Source organism: Portunus trituberculatus, chromosome 46 (genome assembly GCF_017591435.1).
Source record: "Portunus trituberculatus isolate SZX2019 chromosome 46, ASM1759143v1, whole genome shotgun sequence".
Classification (NCBI taxonomy): Eukaryota; Metazoa; Arthropoda; class Malacostraca; order Decapoda; family Portunidae; genus Portunus; species Portunus trituberculatus.
In genome coordinates, this window is record NC_059300.1 from 18,719,276 (window position 1) to 18,739,462 (window position 20,187).

General features: G+C 38.4%; 1 protein-coding gene across 4 annotated transcripts in view; it reads right to left on the reverse strand.

Moving 5' to 3' along the window:
* Window positions 1–20,187, reverse strand: part of LOC123519885 (sodium/bile acid cotransporter-like) — a 137,111-nt gene that overhangs the window by 105,611 nt on the left and 11,313 nt on the right. For 2 of the 4 annotated variants that reach the window (XM_045281521.1, XM_045281518.1), the window contains exon 3: window positions 6,605–6,859. In XM_045281521.1, the coding sequence (XP_045137456.1) occupies window positions 6,605–6,844 (240 nt within the window). In that variant the 5' untranslated portion in view covers window positions 6,845–6,859. Of the gene's footprint in view, window positions 1–6,604; window positions 6,860–8,513; window positions 8,665–9,739; window positions 9,761–20,187 lie in introns of those variants that run through there. The other 2 variants (XM_045281520.1, XM_045281519.1) reach the window with 2 other exon arrangements.

Genomic DNA, 20,187 nt, shown 5'->3' on the forward strand with positions numbered 1-20,187 from the left:
AAGTAATGGATAATGCTGTGCAGTGGAGCGAGAAAGTGTTACAGTTGACTATGGTTAATACAATGGACCAGTAGGTGGAGGAGCCAACAAGGTACAGGGGGGAAGAAGAACCATCATTGCTTGACATAGTATTCACAACATAGTATTCACAAAGAAACCAGAATCCCCTCCAATCATACAATACCTTTGTCAAATGGGGAAAAGTGATCATGTGACATTAGAGGATTATAAAGGAGAGAGATTAAATTATGCAAAGCAGATTTTGAAAAATTAAGGATTTATTTTGTTGATATTGAGTGGAGTAATATTATGTGCAAAAAGAATGTACAAGAGAAATATGATATATTCTTACAGATATACAATGAAGGAGTAAAAAAGTTTGTCCCTGTTTATAGAGTTCAGAAAAAAATATATGCTTGGTACAATGCTAGATGCATACAAGCAAAAAAAGGCAAAAGATAAAGCATGGAAGAAATTCTTAAAGCAGGGAAATGACTATAACAGACAGCTGTACAAAGATGCTTGAAGTGAATATATTAGAATAAGGAGAGAAGAAGAAAGAAGTTTTGAGAAAGATGTAGTGGATAAAAGCAAAGATGAATCCAAACTTTTCTACAAGTTTATAAACGGCAAAACAAAGTATAAGGATACAATTGAAAAAATAATCAAAGAAGGGAAGGCATACCAAACAAAAAAGGAAATGTGTGAAATAATAAATGACAGCTTCAAAACAGTATTCACTGCAGAAGATGATTTCGCAGAACCTAATAGGACATTGGATTGCCAAGGATTACAGGAGATTGCAGTGCACAAAGAGGATATTGGAAGATTACTGGATAAGTTGGAAGTCAGAAAAGCAATGAGGCCAGATGGTGTATCAGGCTGGGTGCTAAAAGAATGTAAAGAACAATTACTGGATCCAATTTGGGAAATAATTAAAAGTTCAATAACTGAAGGGAAAATTCCACTAGAGTGGAAAAAAGCCAACGTAATACCGATATTTAAAGGAGGAAAGGCAACTGAACCACTAATCTACAGACCAGTGTCACTTACAAGTGTCGTAGGGAAGTTATGTGAAATAATTATCAAAGAAAAATGGGTTAAATTTCTAGAAGAGGAGCAAGTCATATTGAACAGACAATTTGGGTTCAGGACAGGGCGGTCATGTGTATCAAACTTATTAAGCTTCTACTCGAGTTATTGCAGGACTTGAAAACAGAGATGGATGAGTCGACACAGTATACTTGGACATTAAAAAGGCTTTTGATAAAGTCACGCATGGAAGACTTCTTTGGAAACTAGAGAACATAGGAGAACTGCGTGGAACCTTGCTCGAATGGATAAGAGATTATTTGAAGGATAGGGAAATGAGAACTGTGATCAGAGATACATACTCATCTTGGGGTAAAGTAACTAGCGGAGTGCCACAAGGGTCCTTGTTAGTCCCAATTATGTTTCAAGTTTATGTAAACAACATTCACATTGGGATAAACAGTTATATAAATTTATTCGCTGATGATGCAAAGTTGCTAAGAGTTATCAAAACCAGAGAGGACTGTCTGCTGTTGCAGGAAGATTTAAACAAGATCTATGAATGGAGAAAGTGGAAATTGGAGTTTAATGCCAAGAAATGCCACATAATGGAACCAGAGTTTTTCGGAACTAGGGATTGATGCCAATCATGCCATGCTTTGCATCTATAGATAAAGGGACGTACATGTACACCCTACATGTGTAGGGGTCGTGACGCATAGTGAGTTATGAACCTGATACTTGAGTAATATAAGGGATGGCTAACTGCTTTTCTTCAATAATGACAGTACTGAATAACTGCAGGAGGAAATTTTTTGCAGTTTGAAATTAGGCTGTACTTTTTGGATGGTATTGTTTGTTGGCGTACAAAGGCTTAGTTGCCATACACAACAGCAAGTTTTGAAAGAGTATTCCAGACCTGATGCATGTACGAGTACATGTATTGTCCAGGGGAAGCGACAGTTTATCAGTGTAAAGATTGGAATGCTTTGCATTCCAATCTTTATAAATAATAATAATAATAATAATAATAATAATAATAATAATAATAATAATAATAATAATAATAATAATAATAATAATAATAATAATAATAATAATAATAATAATAATAATAATAATAATAATAATAACAATAAAACAAAACTCAAAAGTGCCACATAACAAAAATTAATGCCAACTTTTTTTTTCTTTTTCACTCTCTCCCCCGGTGCAGTGTAGTGGAGTTTCCCCAATCTGGTTTCCAGCCTTGCTCTAGACACATGAGCAGCGCAGGTGTAGCTGTGATACTATTAGGTGATCCGTTTCCGCGCCATCTCGCCAAACAGGTCTCCCTTCCTGACACTCATACACTTCCTCGTCCCCAGCAACTCACCACCTCTTGTTGTATCGTACTCTCAAAAGTCTCTGATACCTCGCTACGTCACACCAGACTCAAACCGTTAGCACAAATGGCGATAAACACCGGGGCTACGTGCCATATCCACATTTATCATCGCAGTATTCACATATACATTATATAACATTTCTTTCACTATTTTAGATGCCCATGTCACTAATACTTCGCCCATTCATCATCAAACATTATTCATGATGTACAAATACGTCAAAAATAACTCAAATATCCACATGTTTTGGCCTGTAATATCAAGATCAAGATCACTTGTGACGTCACGGCTCATGCCTTTTCGATTAAATGCCACTTTTTTGCCTAAAACAATGCTGGTCTGTATATTTCTCATGGTTTCCTTCAATTTTGAGGCCATTCCAAGGTATTCCATGTGGTACAACCTCGACAGAGTGACTGCATCATAGAAAATTAGACGTCCTGCATCATTACCAGGCAAATCTGTACTAAACTATTCTGTTGTGTTCCATCAAAGCTTTCGTCGTGTAGTGCCACCTTGCGGAGGGTTCTGGGAACATTGCGTCTAGGAAAGAGTAAGAGAATACCAGTATGGAACTATTTGATGGGAGAGGAACAAATAATGAAAACTAAAGAGGAAAAAGATCTTGGAGTGATCATACAAGAAAAACTGAGCCCTGATAAACACATAAGCAAGATATTTGGACTATCATATAAGATGTTGACTAATATAAGAGTGGCATTTCATTACATGGATAAAGATATGATGAAAAAAATCATCACAAGCATGATACGGCCAAGGCTGGAATATGCAGCAGTGGTATGGTCTTCGAGCTCTAAAAAAGATATAAGAAAATTGGAAAGGATACAGAAGATTGCTACAAAGATGGTGCCAGAATTAAAGGACCTCATATATGAAGAACGACTGAAGGAAATGGGACTGCTAACCTTACAAGATAGAAGAGAACGCGGGGACCTAATAACAATGTATAAGATAGTAAATGATATTGAAAAGATAGACAAAGAAGACCTGGTGATGTTGACGGAAGAAGATGGAAGGACAAGAGGACATGAAAAGAAGATCAGGATGAGGCAGTGTGTGAAAGATATTGGAAAATACAGTTTTCCCACAGAACAGGAAAAATGGAATGCATTGGATAATGGAATTGTCACAGCACATAGTGTGCATAACTTTAAAGAAAAACTAGATAAATGGAGATATGGAGACAGGACACTATGAGCCCCACTTGAACCCTGTACAATACAAATAGGTAAGAAACCAGAGCCCCCCTCCCACCATACAATACTTCAGTCCAATGGGAACAGGTGATCATGTGACATTAGAGCTGGAAATACAGGAGGACGATGAGATAAGTTATATAGAGGATTACAAAAAAGAGATTAAATTATGCAAGAGCAAATTTTGAAAAATTAAGGAACTTTTTTGCTGACATGAAATGGAGAAACATTATGTACGAAAGGGCAATACATGGAAAATATGAAATATTCTTACAGAAATAGAATGAAAGAGTAAAGAAATATGTATCTTTTTATAGAATTAAGAAAAAAGCAAAAGATAAAGCTTGGAAGAAACTCATAAAGTAGAGAAATGACAATAACAGACAGCAGTATAAGGATGTGAGAAATTAATATATTAGAGTAAGGAGAGAAGAAGAAAGAAATTTTGAGAAAGATATAGTGAGTAAAAGCAAAGATGAACCCAAGCTTTTCTACAAATTCATAAATGACAAAATGAAAAAGGACACAATAGAAAAAGTTATTAAAGAAGGGTGGATATACCAATCAGAGAAGGAAATGTGTGAAATAATGAATGAGAGCTTCAAAACAGTGTTCACCATAGAATAATATTTTACAGAACCAAATAGAACATTGCATTGCCACGGATGACAGGAAATCACAGTGCACAAAGAAGATATTTGAAGATCATTGGATAATTTGGATGTCAGAAAAAGCAATGGGGCTGGACAGTGTTTCAGGTTGGGTGCTAAAAGTATGTAAAGAGCAACTACTGGATACAATTTCGGATATAATTACAAGTTCACTAAATGAAGGGAAAGTTCCACTAGAATGGAAAAGAGCCAACGTAATACTGATATTTAAAGGGGGAAAGGTAACTGAGCCGTTAAATTACAGACCGGTGTCACTTACAAGCATTACAGATAAGTTGTGTGAAATAACTATCAAGGAAAAATAGGTTGAACATCTGGAAGAAGAACAAGTCATAACAAACAGACAATTTGGGTTCAGGACAGGACAGTCATGTGTGTCGAATTTAATAAGCTTCTACTCGAGGGTAACAGAAGGACTGGATAACAGAGATGGATGGATGGATGGACACAGTACACCTGGATATAAAAGAGGCTTCTGATAAAGTCCCTCATGGAAGACTACTTTGGAAAATAGAGAACATAGAAGGATTGCGAGGAACTTTGTTAGAGTGGACAAGGGATTATTTGAAGGACAGGGAGATGAGAACCATGATCAGAGATACATACTCATCTTGAGGTAAAATAACAAGCAGAGTGCCACAAGGGTCAATGTTAGCCCCCATTATGTTTCAGATTTATGTAAATGATATTCAAAATGGGATAAACAGTTACATTAATCTATTTGCTGATGATGCAAAGCTACTAAGAGTTATCAAAACCCCTGAGGACTCTTTGGTCTTACAAGATGATAAAAACAAGATCTATATGTGGGGTAAGAAATGGAAATTGGAATTGAATTCCAAGAAATCTCATGTAATGGAACTAGGAAAAAGGAAAAGAAGACTGGTTATGGGACTATTTGATGGGAGAGGAACAAATAATGAAGACTAAAGAGGAAAAAGATCTGGGAGTGCTTACATACGAAAATCTCAACCCTGAAAAACATATAAGCAAGATATTTGGTATATCATATAAAATGTTGACTAATATAAGAGCGGCATTTCAGTTTATGGACAAAGACATGATGAAAAAAAATCATCACAAACATGATATGCCCAAAGCTGGAATATGCAGCTATGGTGTGGTCTCTGAGCTCTATAAAAGATATAAGAAGATTAGAACGGATACAGAAGATTGCTACAAAGATGGTGCCAGAACTAAAGGATATAACATATGAAGGGCTGCTAAAAGAAATGGGACTACCAACCTTACAAGATAGAAGAGAACGAGGAGATCTAATAACAATGTACAAGATAGTCAATGGCATTGAAAAGATAGATAAGGAAGACCTAGTGCTGTTGACAAAAGAGGATGGAAGGACAAGAGGTCATGTAAAGAAAATCAGGAGGAGGCAGTGCGTGATGGATATTGGAAAATACAGTTTTCCACACAGAACAGTGGAAAAGTGGAATGCATTGAATAATGAAGTTGTTACAGCACATTATGTGCATAACTTTAAGGTAAAACTGGGTAAATGGAGACATGGAGACAGGACATTACGAGCCCCGCTTGAACCCTGTACAATACAACTAAGTAAATACATGAGAGAGAGAGAGAGAGAGAGAGAGAGAGAGAGAGAGAGAGAGAGAGAGAGAGAGAGAGAGAGAGAGAGAGAGAGAGAGAGAGAGTATAAAAAAAAGCCGGATTAAAAGTAGTTCTAAAATTTTTAAACATACCAATCAATCCATTTATTCAGTCAAATATTCACATAAGTACCTCACTACTATAAAAGTATCAACCATAGAGCAATAAATACAATATTTACAAATGGAGATGATGTAACCTTATACTACAACCAAATGCTGGTTCATGTAATTTTTGGAAAGCTGACAAGTTTCAATGTCAATATTCCTTAAGTTTCTACTGCACAATAGCAGCTACAGTGTGAAAGGATTAGTCTAAGTTTTTTTTTTTATAAGAGTTGAATGGCAATAGCACAGGAGAATAGTCATAGGCAACAGTACATGACAGGTGCCTTTTTCAGAACTAACAATACTTCAATATTAAAGGAAGATGAATATACTGTGAGGTATACAAATTGAAAGATGATTTGTGGAAATCAAGGATTAATAAAAAAAATGCATATCAACACCAGTTCATTTTAGTCAGAAGACAAAAAATAATAATTCCTTCTACTATATCAAACATCCTTTACACTTTTAGTTAACAAAAAAATATAGCTTAAATTACTCATTTTCATTAATTTGATATTAAATCTTTACACAACTAACACGTCATACACACAAATCCTCCTTACCTTGATGAATATATCTCCAGCTGCCTGCAGCGGAAAATCATCTAAGTAGAAAATCACCATTTTCTCTTCATCCTCCTGTATATCTAAAGTATCCACAGGTGTGTCATTTATGTGAAGGCGGACCTTGAGTAAGGCCACCTCTGAGACAGAGGCCACCACAGCACCTATGCCAGCCGTCCAAACACACACCACCAGTGCTCCATACATCAGCACCAGGTGGACTGGATATAATGGACACATGATGATTATGCGTCACTGAAATTAGAGATTCAAGAATGAAAGATTGTTTTTTATATAGCAAATTCTAAAGTGAAAAAATATACCTATATATCTATGTAATTGCATAGGTGAAATTACTAATGCCATTATAATGTTATATTATTCAGTTACAAATACTTTAGTTTCAATAGTTGCAAATACTTAAAATATATTCATACAATAATCTCATTCAATGATTTTTTTTATATCACAATATTTGATGGACGCATTTTTTTCTATGAAAAAGTGGGTGAAATATTTAGAGAAGAATAAAGTTATAACAAACTGCCAATTTAGCTTTATTATAAAGGGAAGACCATGCATGATAATTTGCTAGGTTTCTTTACAAGACTAATAGATGAAGTACAAGGAAGAGAGAGCTGGGTAGATGCAGTGTACTTAAGACATCAGAAAAGTATTTGATGAAATTTCAAAAAAAGGCTTGTGGAAGATGGAACATAAAGGAAGATTGAGAGGAACAATGCTAAATTAGATGAGGGACTTCTCACAGAATAAGAGATGAGAACTGTGATCAGGGAAATCTAGTCTATTCAATTTAGAGTAAAGCAACCAGTGTTGTACCACAGGGATTAGTGTTAGCACCCATAATTTTCCACATACATTTATGAAATGCAAGAGAGCTTCAGCACTAATAAGAATCTGTTTGGTGATAATGCAAAATTACTAAGAGTAATAAAATGGTATGGTGAATATATGGAGTTGCGACGAAATAATGACAAGATGTATGACTGGAACTAAAGGTGGAAATTGGAAGTCAATGCTGCATTAATAAATGCCATATAATGGAAATAAGAATATAAGAAGACCTGCATGAGACAATAAAATGAGGAAGGAAATCATAATGAAGAGTAAGGAAGAAAGTGATCTGGGAGTGGTTATTCAAGATACCCTGACACCAGAAAGGAATACAAGTTGGATGTTTGGTTCGACATACGTGATGTTAACAAACATTAAGATGATATTTCACTGCAAGGACAAGAGCATGATGAAGAAAATTATAACCAACATGATACAACCCCGGTTGAAATATGCAGCTGTGGTGTGGTCTCTGCATATGAAGAATGATATAAAAAAAGTTGGAAAGAATTCAGAAAATAGCTAGAAAGATGGTACCAAAACTGAAAGACCTAAACCATGAAGAAAGACTGATAGAAAAAGGGCAACTAACTTTGCAAGATAGATGAGAAGACCTAATAACAATGTACAAAATAATTAACTGCATTAAGAAAAAAAGACAGGCAAGACCTGGAGTTGCTGAAAAATGAAACTAGAAGGATGTGATGACATTTAAAGATCATGAAGAGTCAGTGTTTAACATCAGTTTTTATGGGATCTACATGTATTTATTTCTTTTACCTCCAGGATGAAATTTCCCCTTGGTTGAGAATAACTGTCCTACAGAGCCTCACTTTCCTTCAGAGGTGCGTATTCTTTACTTACCTCACGCTGCCTTCAGCCCCACTAACAGACCTACCTATTTTCTATACCCTGGATAGGAAGGCCACACCGGAGGTAAATATGTCAATCCTTTAAGAGTAATGTAACATCAATACAACGAGAAAGAAGACAGCTGCGAATCTTAAATGCCCCTGCTACCTTATCTAATTTATGAAAATACTTCACCACACACCTTGCAAATTCCCTGTAACTTTCGCTCCCGCTCAGACCCGCTGCCCAGCCCAGCCGGTGACACTGAATCCTTCTTCAGCCCAAGGAAAGTACAAAGTAGCCCCCAAAGAAAAATATCGCTCGCTACGCTACAAGCATATACGATTTTCTTAACGTTTAGATAATGCACCTTCCAAGATATATATACTGCTGTTTTTTTTTTTTTTCAAAGAAACAATAATTATAAAATTGCCAAGTACCTCCTTTAAAATCATGTCTTTTATTGCTTATTTACACATTGTATTATGCAACATTACTCCGCTTTAATCCTGGAGGATGGTTTTAGTGCATATAGGCATCTTTGGGATAATGCAAGAGAGAGAGAGAGAGAGAGAGAGAGAGAGAGTAAGGAGAACGTGCACGCAGGAAGGGCACGCACGTAGCCACTTCCTGTTGCGTCATAACAAAAACACAGCTGATAGAGCTGAGTTACGTGAACACAAATGTTGTTCGTCCCAAGTCCATCAACAGCATATTTTATTTTTTTTCCGATGTAACTATATTACAATTTTTTTTTCTGGCACACTGCTGCTCTTCAGTATCTTCGAGAATTTTACCTGTCGAGTTATTTACTGCACTGCCATAGTACAGACATCCCGTCACTTACCTCTCAGTGGTTGCCAGCGAGATGTACACTTACCAATATAGCGAAAGAACTCTCTCTTTGTTACACAATTAGAACGTGTGGTGTGTATATTATAAAATTCTCTCTCTCTCTCTCTCTCTCTCTGCTGTAATCACCCCCCTCTCTCTCTCTCTCTCTCTCTCTCTCTCTCTGGCGACCGCTAGCAAGCCCACCACGCCAGCTGAGAGGTAGGTGACGGTGTCACATGCCCGTGACAAAGTGTTTAGTTGCGTCTTCTGCGCATGCGCGGCCCGGGAGCGAACGAGACGCTATATATTATGTCATGCCTATAGCTATGACAGAATCTGACAAGTGATATTGTGTGAATTTAAACAATTCGATTTCTTTTTTTTTTTCTTTTTAATATTACAGTAGCCATTGGCTTTCAACATGTATCGGTGGAAAGACTAGTGCCTCACTATGGTAGAAAAAAAACCAAAGAGCAGAAATATCACTTTGTTTGATATGGGTGGCCTAAAATATGCTGTGACTGAAAACAGTGTTAATATAGCTCATTTTTCAATGATACACTAAACATATGGGTCTTGAAATGTATGTCATACCTTCTCCATAATCCCGTTGGATGCTTCCATGCCACATTTTGTCACAGCAGGCCGCGGCGTCGTCTACTCCCGGATCGCGCATGCGCAGAAGACGCATCTAAACACTGTCACAGCCACACTAGATCACGGGACAACGGAATAGTCTGTACCAAGTATTCTAGGGAGGATATACGGGTTCAATGGGCGGGCTGGAGGAATTGATTAGGGAACCTCGCTTCCAATAGATGGCGCGCGAGTCGTAGGTAGTAACATATAACATAACATAACATAAATAATAGGATAACAAAGGGCCACCAGGGCCCATCTAGGTTATCCTGTATCAGTCGCACAGCGACCTCGTCATCAGTACTTAAAGATACACTTACAAGTACACAATACATTATATACTAGTTCTAAATATTTGGCCCATTAACGGGCTAAGTCCTGCAGCGAATTCCTCTACAATCTGTGATCCCCATACATGGGGATCATGTCTTGTTTAACTATAGTAAATTTCTTGTTAAAAACTATCATGCAGCACTATACATAATTATATATCTAATAGAATTAAGTGCTTATTTAATCTGTTTTTAAACATTGTCAAACTAGTGCTATTTACAACCGTCTCTGGCAATGCATTCCAGAAGTCTACCACCCTATGACTAAAGAAATATTTTCTTATATCTAACCTGCAGCCTTGCTTTCTAATCTTCCTGCCATGATTTCTAGTCCTACTTCCCACCTCTAAGGTAAAGAAAGAGCTCACATCTATGTAGTTTGTATCTGAGAACATTTTAAATAACTCTTATCATATCCCCTCTTATACATCTCCTCTCAAAAATGAAAACATGTTTAATTCCTTTAATCTATCTCTATACTCCAAGTGCTTTAATGCTGGTATCATCCTAGTTGCTCTTCTCTGAACTGCTTCTAACATGTTGATATCCTGCCTATAATCCTCTTTTCTGAGGCCTGTATGCAATACTCTAAATGGGGCCTAACATAGGAATTATATAAGCTACGCACCACTTCCTTACTTTTATAACTAACATTTCTATTTACAAAGCCCAGGATCCTATTTGCCCTATTTCTTGCTTCTGAACATTGCTTTGAAAATTTCATAGTCCTGTCTATCACTACTCCTAAATCATTTCCCTCCTCGACTGCCTCTAGCCAACATCCCTCCATCTCATAGCTAAAGTTTGTGTTGTCTTTACCTAAATGCATAACCTGACACTTTTTAGAATTAAACTCCATCTGCCTCCTGTCTGCCCATGCTATCTGCCTGTCCAGGTCTCGTTGTATTCTGTAATTGTCCTTTTCACACTGTACTGCACATGCTAGCTTAGTATCATCTGCAAAGTTTGATAGTTTGCTACTAATTCCTATATCTAAATCGTTAATGTACACCAAGAAAAGAAGAGGTCCTAGCACTGATCCTTGGGGTACCCACTAACCACTTCCTTCCACTCAGACATTGCCCCATTTAATACTACTCTCTGTTTCCTATCAGAAAGCCATTCACTAATCCAATCAACTAACCTACCCCTATCCCATGTAGTCTCAATTTGTACACTAGCCTCCTATGCGGTACCTTATCAAACGCCTTGCTAAAATCTAGATATATAACATCTATGCTATTTCCATCATCTAACTCCTTGGTAATATATTCTAAGATATCGAGCAAATTTGTAAGACAGGACCTCCCTGATCTAAAGCCATGTTGGGTATCTCTAATTAATCTATTCTCATTTAAATGCTCCCAAATACTACCCTTAATGATTTTCTCTAGTATCTTACATACTATACTAGTTAAACTGATCGGTCTATAATTATTCGCATCATCCTTCCTACCTTTTTTAAATATTGGTGTAACATTAGCTAACTTCCAGTCCTGAGGTATCTCAGCAAACCTAAGTGATCTTTCAAAGATTAACTTAAGTGCTTCAGAAATACTGTCTACACCCTCCCTAAGTACTCTGGCATGTAGCTCATCAGGACCACTAGCTTTCCTATCATCTAGTTCAAGAATAAATTTCCTAATAATTCCCGGTTTTATATCAATATTTTCTAAAGCTCTTAAACTACTCGTCGCACTGTTTGTAACAGGATTTCCTATTCTTTCCCTAGTAAATACTGAAGAAAATTGTTCATTCAATAATTCTACTATGTCTTCATTTTGATCCACTACTACACCATCTTTTCTGAGTGGTCCAATCCTATCCTTATTTCTTTTATCACTGACCTTGTAATAACTATAATTTTTGGGGATCTTTACTCCCAGCTCTAGCTAGTTTTATCTCTGCCTGCCTTTTACTTTTTTTTATAACCTTACTCAAATCATCCCTGACCTGTCTGTACCTAATCAAATCTACATCTTCCCACTTTTCTGCAACTCTCTATATGCCCTCTTCTTCTCTCTGATCTGCCTACCTATCTCGTGAGTCCACCATAATGGCTTCCTGTTTCTCTGCCTTATATCTTTGTAAGGGATACACTGCATCACTATACCCTTTACTACAACCTTAAAAATATCCCACATCTCCTGTGCAGTTTTATTTCCAAAACTATCTTCCCAGTTTACCTCTCCTAATAACTGACGTAACCTACCATAATTGCCTTTCTGATAGTTTGGGACTCTAGTCTTATTCACTATATTATCCCTACTGGAATTAATGATAAATCTAATTATATGATGGTCACTGTTTGCTAAAGTGTCTCCTACCTCAACTTCCTTTAAACAATGCTCAATATTTGTTAGTACTATGTCTAAAACCTTCCTCCCCCTAGTAGGTTTATATATCATCTGCACTAAATAGTTATCCTGAAAACTTTCCATAAACTTAATTTCACTAGCATCTCCTACCATCCTCTCCCAGTTTACTGACTTAAGATTAAAATCCCCTAAGATAATTGTCTGACTATAGTTCGTTCATCCAAAGAATCCAGGCTGAAACTGCTAGTTCGGTTGGCAGCCCTGCCCACCCCCACCGCCACTAAACCTTCCCGACACTTAAATTTTCTTCAAGTACATTTATTTTTCTTCAAACTATAAACTTGTATATCTATTGAGTTAAGTGAAGAAAAATAAATGTACTTGAAAAAATTCAATGTCGGGAAGGTTTAGTCTACACTGCCAACTGAACTAACAGTTTCGGCCTGGATTCTTTGGATGAACGGACTATAGTACACCCCCTATTTATCTCATCTACCATAAGGTTGTCTACATCTGCTGACTGGTTAGGTGGTCTATAAAAAGCCCTTACTCTAATAACCTTACTTTTGTTTACTCTAACATCCAGCTATAAGGACTCTACTCTGTTATCTACCTTAATACCATTAACCTGACTGGAAATGAAGGATATTTTTACATAAATAACTACTCCTCCACCTATCCTACCAATTCTCTGGTGTAAATACATAATGTATCCATCTACTTCATATTCTTTCCTATTTTCCCTAAACTTTTCCTCATTTACCCATGCGTCTGTGACACATACAACATCTAAGTCCTCCTCAACTATATAATTAGATAACTCGTCCTTCTTGTTCCTAAGACTCCTGGCATTTACATAAAAACATTTAAATCCTGCTACCTTCCTAGATGCTGTCTCCTTATTTGGAATCCTAATCTTATTCTCTCCTATTTGCACCTGGAAATCTTTCCTAATCTTTTCACTATCTCTGTTTATCTTATTTAATTTATGTCTAACATCTTTCTTCTGGAATGCATTTGCTACCTCACCCCCCTACACTCCATTAGAGAGGCGGTGGCATAGTGGATAAGGTGGTGAGCGTGGGATCGGGCAGACGTCCACGCTTAGGTTCGAATCCCACCACGTACAGCCTTAAAACACTTTGCCATTTGTCGAGTGGTTTAAAGTTACCTACGTATCACCATGATACCCAAGTTCTAGGTGGTTACACTCAAGATGAGCTTGGGCAATGATATGGGCCCTAATATGGGTACCACTATAAATAAAATTGCCTGCGCCACTAATGGGCGGAAGCTGAACAGCGCTTCCCATACACTCTTCAAGTGTGCCTACAGGCGCTATAGGCCTTACCGTAAAAAAAAAAAAAATAAAAAAAAAAAAAAAAAATCCCAACTCCAGACATCCACTCAGCACATCCACACCCTTCCCACTCAGATGCACACCATCCCTAGCATACAAATCCCTTCGCCCATAGAACCTATCCCATACATCCACAAAGTTGACACCCACATCCTTACACATCCCTTTGACCCGATCATTTACACCAATGGCCTAAGACAACCATTCCCTGCTAACATACACACGAGGCAAGATTCCTGACACTACACACCTCCTACCACTCTCCCTTATCTTGCCTAACATTTCCCGAAATCTTGCCAATAACTCCTCCGACCCACCTGCTCTGACATCGTTCCCACCTACGTGCAAAACTACTACACCCTCCCTCTCCATCCCCCCAACTCTCTTCTGCACCTCCTCAATCACTGCCTTCACACCTGCACCAGGCATACACACATTCCTCCTCCTATCCCTGTCTTTTCCACAGAAAGTGCTATCTAAGTACCTAACCTGAGAGTCACCCACCACACACACCTGAGGTGTGCTAGGCACAACCCTCCTCCTCCTCCTCTCCTCTACCCCCTTCTCTCTCCTTTCACTTTCACCACAACCACCTCATTCACTCCACTCTCACTCTTCCCCTCCCCCTCCAACAAACCAAACCTATTTTCACACTCAACAGGTTTAGTCCTATCCTCCCTAACTGCCTCTGCTTTCCTTCCCCTCGCAACCTGCCATCTCTGCCCATCCTGACTACTATCTTTCCCAGTCTGGCTCGCCTGCTCCCTCTTCCCCACTTTGCTCTTCCCGACAGAGGGCCAAGCCACCCTGTCGCCCTCAGAAGGTCCAACCTTCGGCCTAACACTGATCTCCTGCCTAATTTTTTCCACTGTCTCCCGAAGCCTCTTAGCCTCCTCCTTCAACTCAAAGATGAGAACTTCGTTCGCACTTTTTCCCTCACTTAGCTTTCTCATTTCCTCTCGCAATTCTCGGTGCTCAAGAGAGAAAACTAGATTCTCGCTCTTGAGCCTACACACCATACACTCAGAAAAGTCAATGACCTTCCTGTCATGCCCACACATGGGAGGATCCATCAGCGGGAGAGGATGAGCGCCGTTACAAGATTAAAAAAGTCAGACAGTCAGTCACGGGAAGGAGCGCAAGGCACATCAACCATTGCTCGTCTCTGCCTGGGCCACACCACGCTCAGTGCTCACTTGCATCGCCTACATCAGTCTTGTGACCCATTCTGCCCTTGGTGTAGGACTACCCTGAGGCCATGGAACATTTCCTGCTTCAATACCCACGCCTCCTCTCTCAACATAGTGCATTACGCTCCTGCTCTCCGCCCTGGCCATCACAACACTCGACATGCCCACCCTCTTGGCGGCCTCAGGCGTCCACCTTTCCTAGCAACCTGCTGTCCTTCGCCTTACTTGTGCCTTCTTGAGGAAGATCGGCCAGCTACCACGCCTGTGATACCCACACAGGAGTACCCCAGGACTCATAAGGATCCATAGATTTTCGTGGTTTCTTTTGAATCCTTATGAGCCCTGGGGTAGTCCTGTGTGGGTATCACAGGCGTGGTAGCTGGCCGGTCTTCCTCAAGAAGGCACAAGTAAGGCGAAGGACAGCAGGTTGCTAGGAAAGGTGAACGAACGCCTGAGGCCGCCAAGAGGGTGGGCAGGTCGAGTGTTGTGATGGCCAGGTGGAGACGCGGGAGCGTAATGCAGCATATTGAGAGAGGAGGTGTGGGTATTGAAGCAGGAAATGTTCCATGGCCTCAGGGGTAGTCTATTCAGGGCAGAAGTGGTTACAAGACAGACGTAGGCGATGCAAGTAAGGAGTATGGTGTGGCTCAGGCAGAGGCGGGCAGAAACGCATATATATATATATATATATATATATATATATATATATATATATATATATATATATATATATATATATATATATATATATATATGTGTGTGTGTGTGTGTGTGTGTGTGTGTGTGTGTGTGTGTGTGTGTATATATATATATATGAACATGTTTTATTTGCCTTATAAATTCATAACCATGAGAGAATGTAGGGAAAAATAAGGGGAGGGGGAGAAAGCATGGGAGAAATTCTAAGTTACTCCTAATAACGTTTTCTATGAAATTACTCGCTTCCAACAGATGGCAGCACCGTCGCTGTCCTCCAAACTTTCACCCACACCAAAACTTCCTCTCTGTATATTCCTTGGTCTGTACTATGGTAGTGCCTTATTTACCTAGTAGATACTTTAGCGTTCAGTTGGATCAAATGATGAATGATGAATGCATAGACATACTAGGTGAAAACCACTTCATTGGGAATTTTGCAGATGTACGCTTCATGAAAAAAGAGCAGAATTGACTGCATCTCAAACAATCGTGTCCAAATAAGGAGAATAGCAAGCCTTATTGCATTTTAATATATTAATAGGAACATACATACATAAATAGATAAATAAATACATACATAAATATATATAAATAAATACATAAAGTAATTAATTACTTAATAATAATAATAATAATAATAATAATAATAATAACAATAATAATAATAATAATAATAATATTATTATTATTATTATTATTATTATAATGAAAATAGCTACTGCCTTTACTAATAACTACCACCAATATCAATAATGGTAGTAATGATACTCTCTCAAATATACTGTTGCTATGTTCACATCCCTCACTATGCTATGGACAACACTACTGTATTTCATCTATCCTCTTCAAATCCCTCAAAACCTTTTCCGGAGGCCCAAACTGGCTTTGTGTTACTCTATACAACAGATTGATCAATCACGCCGCACATTAGACAGGGAAAGTAGATAAGTCCATTGTTAATTCAGTCTCAAATAATGCAAGTCAAGGTGGTAGTGACGTGGGCACTTTCACGAGAGAAAACTGATCGTTTTTCTCCAAAGATGAAAAAAAGTTACAGTAAGTTGTCGATGACTGTCTCATGGAGAATAATTGCGGGGGATTCATGTGAGGCGGCATCTTGTTAAATAAGTAACAAGAATTCTAACTAGCTCACATTCATTGCACTTCCATATCTAGTTTATTATTATTATTTTCTCAATCAGTACATCATATGGTCTACTATGTATCGAGAATTTGATGCCAATAACTGCTGTACTATCAGCTCTGTTAAATGCAGGGATAGAGCATTTTGAAATACTTAACTACTTTAGATAGTTAATGGTACCTAGATAAATGGAGTATTTTTAATCACATTATGAATGTAGAGTCAGTAGGAGCATTCTCAAATTAGTCAAATTAAGGAAATGGCATGATCAGTGGACAGAGGTATGCTTGTGAAGTAACTATAACTATCTTCGTGCATATTTCCTTATCCTGAATAGCCGTCTACTCGATGCAAGTTATCTGCCATCCAATTCAGGACCTGTCACATACATACACCACAAAACTCAACATTCATGTCTCACTGCTTACTACACTATTCAGTCTTATCATATCCTGTGTAGCAATTAATGGGCGGCGACAACAGTGGAACCATACGTGCTTTGGGGTCCGCGAGGTCTCCAAGCGCACGGGTTCGAATCCTGTCCACGGTCTGAGTGTAGGTTGGGCTTCCTCACTCTGGGCAACGGTTTCCTAGCGGGTGGGCTTTGAGATGGGAGGTACCCCAAAAAAGTACCCCATTTAGCCCATAAATTCCCGTGAAAAGCCCACATGGTATAAATAAAAAAAAAAAAAAAACGTACGAATACAACCAGTGGCGGCTCGCCCATAGGAGCTGCGGAGCTGCAGTCCCCCCCAGGCCCAGACACTCACTGCCCAGGTGTATGACTCCATCAATCTCACACTAGAATAATACGCAACTAAGAAATCATCTCATAACAAAAAGTCCTTATATGTTACATTTTTTCCAAATATTTACAACTAAATTTTGAAAGTTTACAATAAAACCAGTCAAATAATTTTTTTTGGGGCGCTTCACCTTTAGTCAAATAATTTTTTGGGGGGCGCTTCAGCTAAGACTTATGAGCTGCAGTTGATGCAGCTCAGCCTCCTTTTACAGACGCTCGCGAGCCTCGGTCCAAGATTTCAAGATTTTAAGATTTCAAGATTTATTAAGAAAAGAGGGGGGAAGATACAAACAAGGGGTGGTACAGTACAAGACACAAAATAACAGAAATACAGAAGAGGAGTAAAGTTGCTGGGCGGTCCAGCCTGCTATTGTTGTAGGGTCGGGATACATTTGGCAAATTATACACACAGATACACGCGGTCCAAGGCAAGGGGTTAGATTATAAGGAGGCGGCGTGACGTCACAAAAGTGAAGCCAACGCGCTATTGGTCCACTGCTGCCCCTATCCCCCTTACACCCAAACCATTGCCGATCACCCATTGAAAATACAAGGGAACGCCCGAGTTACGCTCCTTATTTTCAGTTTTATGTCCATGTTTCGAGGATGCTTACCAAATATGTGACCTTAATAGACTCGCAATACTCGTGGCATACTGTGTCACGAAGATTTAGACTGTAAATCATACATACAAATGAGATAATACAGTGTTTTCCAGCTTTGGTGGACTTGGGTGAGAGTGGGAAGCTGTTTTTGCGGCAAACGTATGACTAAAAAAGGTCATGTACACATGTGAATATACATGTGCATGTAGATGCAAACATGTACGTAAACATGTGCATTTAATTGAAGGATAAATCAAATATATATCAGGTGAAACTTGGCCTGAAGTTTGATTTTTCTTGGTATAGCAATTAATTAACACGTCAAAATTCTCTCTCTCTCTCTCTCTCTCTCTCTCTCTCTCTCTCTCTCTCTCTCTCTCTCTCTCTCTTTATAGCTTTTATTCACAGTAGAATGATTTATGATTTCATGTCACTGTGCATTGGAAAAGCATCAATCACTGAAATTTTACTTCACTGTTTGTTCCGTATCATGCATTAAACGAGAAAAGATCATCTTTTTGCAATAATTTCTTCCGGAAACGTCCTGCTGTATTTCTTTCAATATTGTAGCTACTTCGCATTAACATCGTTAACAACAGATCTACATGACATATTTAGGAAACTATAATGTGGTTTACATAAGTTAAACCATCAGTTCTTTCTTAGTTTTCCTCCAGTAATGAAAAAGAAAGCGGCAAATTCCCATTTCTTAACATCGGAGAAGGCAATATTTTGGATATAAGTTGCGATCGTAAGCTGCGCCCACCGTCTCATAAGCTCCGCCCACTGGCTTAATTTTTTTAGTACAGCGGGATAGGCTCGCGGCGTCTTCTTCAATATAACCTCCTTGGTCCAAGGCTAATGTTTACATTGCGTTATATGGTTTATAAAATCCTTTGTTTGCTTATTTTTTTCTTTTAATTATTATTATCATAAGTAGGTACTGTTGTGTGAAGCTTGCAGTGACACAGTCCCTCCATTCTGTTTTTCCACGAGCTGCCACTGAACTCAATCATCTCAGTGGATTGTATTTCATTTGTATACAGTATGTACTAACACGACACGCGCTATACCACCACGCCACTGGCACCATTAACAAGGCTCACATTTGTTTCGGAGAGAGAGAGAGAGAGAGAGAGAGAGAGAGAGAGAGAGAGAGAGAGAGAGAGAGATTTGATAGGTAACTAACTTTTTTATAGTCTCCTATCCTTAAGTCAACATCAAAGGACCGATGACATACCTATTCTTCCAACATCCAACCAGAGTATACATTCGGAGAACGTTTGTATATATATATATATATATATATATATATATATATATATATATATATATATATATATATATATATATATATATATATATATATATATATATATATATATAGGCGGCTTCACACGTGCCAATTTGCGACTGAAATTTTACGTCGGTAGAGTTTCCGACTCATCCTTTTTAGTAGGAAAGTGTCACACGTAGCGACTGTAGAGTATCGACTAGTTGGCGCCCTGGCGGGAAGTGAATGTAAACTTACAGCTAACCGCCAAGAAATAGAAAATGCCTGTGGATACGTCCCTGACTAAGTAGAAGGAAAGAAAGGAGTGTCTACCACTCTAAATTAGCCTACATTTCTCGTAAGAAAATTGTTAATCTTAAGAAGACTATGCACAATTGCCATCAAATTAAATCCTGACAAATCTTCAATTTTCACCTCCAACAACACCAACACCCTGCATTGAGGGAAACAGTTCTTGTAGATTAGCAGCTATTTCGTCGTATGACGATTTGAGCAAGCTTTTTTAAAACTATAATATAATTTCTGGGGTCCCAGATGTGTTCCTTTTCTCTCACCAACTCTAACATCTCTATACCTGGAGACTACAATTTGAAAGCTTACTCCGTGACGTCACGACGTAAATAAAGTCGCAAATCGACTAACAAGACCAACATGTT